This window comes from Lampetra planeri, unplaced genomic scaffold (assembly GCF_965212315.1).
Source record: "Lampetra planeri unplaced genomic scaffold, kcLamPlan1.2.h2 scaffold_1984, whole genome shotgun sequence".
Classification (NCBI taxonomy): Eukaryota; Metazoa; Chordata; class Hyperoartia; order Petromyzontiformes; family Petromyzontidae; genus Lampetra; species Lampetra planeri.
In genome coordinates, this window is record NW_027614738.1 from 20,301 (window position 1) to 22,386 (window position 2,086).

Consider the following 2,086-nt stretch of genomic DNA (forward strand, 5'->3'; position numbering starts at 1 on the left):
CTCACCGCGATTCTCCGGCGCGGGGATCGATTGGTATCCGCGCGAGGGGGGCAGCGTTCCCGGCCAGCTCGGGCTGAATACACCGGGGCTGGTCAGCGGTTGGAGGAGGTGGAGGAGTAGGAGGAAGAGAAGAAGAGGAAGAATCTACAGGGGAAAGAAGGACACTCGTTCGTCTGCCGTGTTCGTTGGTCCCTCCATGGTCATGAGGGAGTACAAAGTGGTGGTTCTCTGGGGTCGGGCGGAGTCGGCAAATCCGCGCTGACGGTCCAGTTCGTGGACGGGCTCCTTCATCGAGAAATACGACCCGACCATCGAGGACTTCTACCGGAAGGAGATCGAGGTGGACTCGTCCCCGTCCGTGCTGGAGATCCTGGACACGGCGGGGGACCGAGCAGTTCGCCCTCCATGCGGGACCTGTACATCAAGAACGGCCAGGGCTTCATCCTGGTCTACAGCCTGGTCAAACCAGCAGAGCTTCCAGGACATCAAGCCCATGAGGGACCAGATCATCCGGGTCAAGAGGTACGAGCGAGTCCCCCATGATCCTGGTGGGCAACAAGGTGGATCTGGAGGGGGAGGAGGGGAGGTGTCCTCCGGGGGAGGGCAAGGCGCTGGCCCAGGACTGGAGCTGCCCCTTCATGGAGGACTTCCGCCAAAAACAAAGGCTCCGTGGACGAAACTGTTCGCGGAGATCGTCCGGCAGATGAACTACTCGACCGTCCCCAGCGGCGGAGACCAGTGCTGCTCCTGCGTGCTGCTCTAGAACCAGAGCTCCCGTCGCTGTTTGTCTTACTGCTGCACACACACGAAAATCTACGACAAACAATCGATGATGTACCATAGTCTGGAAAAAGTGTTTACATGACCAAGTACTTGAATGTTCAGGACTTAATATGTGGAAACTGTGTGTGTGTGTGTGTGTGTGTGTGTGTGTGTGTGTGTGTGTGTGTGTGTATACACACACACACACACACACACACACAGCTTCGTAAGTGACACTTCTCTGCAAATGTGCCTCAATGGGAATGTGTTAGTACTTACTGTCCCATCATGGAGCGTGTGTTTCCTCCTTCATCCTTTGGGCTTTGCTGATGGTGCTGAGTTTTTGGGCCTTTTTTTATGTTGTTGTGTGTGTGTCTAAAACTAAAAAAAAAGGTCCTTTATCAGTCACCACTCAAGCCTTGGTTGATTTCAAGATGAGGTGTGATCCCTCTGAGATTCTGGATTTGAAGCTGTTGACTGTGGTGAAGTTGTGTTCCCGCCTACATAATTCTTTTGCCCCCCCCCCCCCCACACTCTGCTCTCCAATGTGATGGAAAGTGGATCTAACATGGAACTTGCACTTAGCTGACGGTGTTCCTCCTCAGTGTGCACAAACAAGGACCTTGGTGCGTCGCTGTCGCTGCATGGGAGAACGCCATGACCCCATGTCAAGTGCCCTTCCTAAGAAAACTCGTGTGACTGTGCCAACAGATGAGCCCTTCTTCCTCTGCAGTGCGTCTCAATGGCAATCAGAACCTTTTTTTTTTTTTTTTTTTTTAGCAGTATTTTTTTCCATTCGTCAGGGAAAGCCGGAATGGACCTCAGGGTCCGAATCAGGGCCGTTTCTCGAGGTACTAGAACCCACCAAGACCCACAAAACCACCTGACGCTGGGGTCGCTGAATGGCAAAGCCATGTCTGGCCTGTGATATCCGCTTTGTTCTTTTCTCAACAATGTGGACATTTTTTGACTTGCTGTAATTGTAACGGCCCCTTTAGACAAATCTGCCATCGCCGTGTTTGGTTTGAACGACTTGTAATACAAAGACATTTTGTGGTAAAGCTGTATTCTGCCATCGTCTCTCCAAAACATGAAGCTTCTATGTATGATTTAGAAGCAGATTTCCAGCAATGGAACAATGGATTGTAGAATCATTGGTTATCAGAGCAGCAAAAAAAAAGGGGTCTTTGTGATAAGTAGGAAGCCAACAAAAACAAGGGATGTTGATGTTTTTTTTTTTTTTTGCTTTTATTTAATTTTGTTCATTTCGTCTTCCCTGATTTTGCCGGGGGAAACAACTAAATAAGTGTTTTTTCAGTCTTTC

At 50.3% G+C, this 2,086-nt stretch overlaps 1 protein-coding gene across 1 annotated transcript; it reads left to right on the forward strand.

The window, feature by feature from the left end:
* The first annotated feature begins 202 nt into the window (after positions 1-202).
* Positions 203-763, forward strand: LOC144740235 (ras-related protein Rap-2b-like). Its single transcript, XM_078623087.1, is given in 8 exon segments — positions 203-226; positions 229-276; positions 278-382; positions 385-462; positions 464-535; positions 537-644; positions 646-678; positions 680-763. Coding segments are annotated over 8 exon segments (552 nt in total).
* The last annotated feature ends 1,323 nt before the right edge of the window (positions 764-2,086 follow it).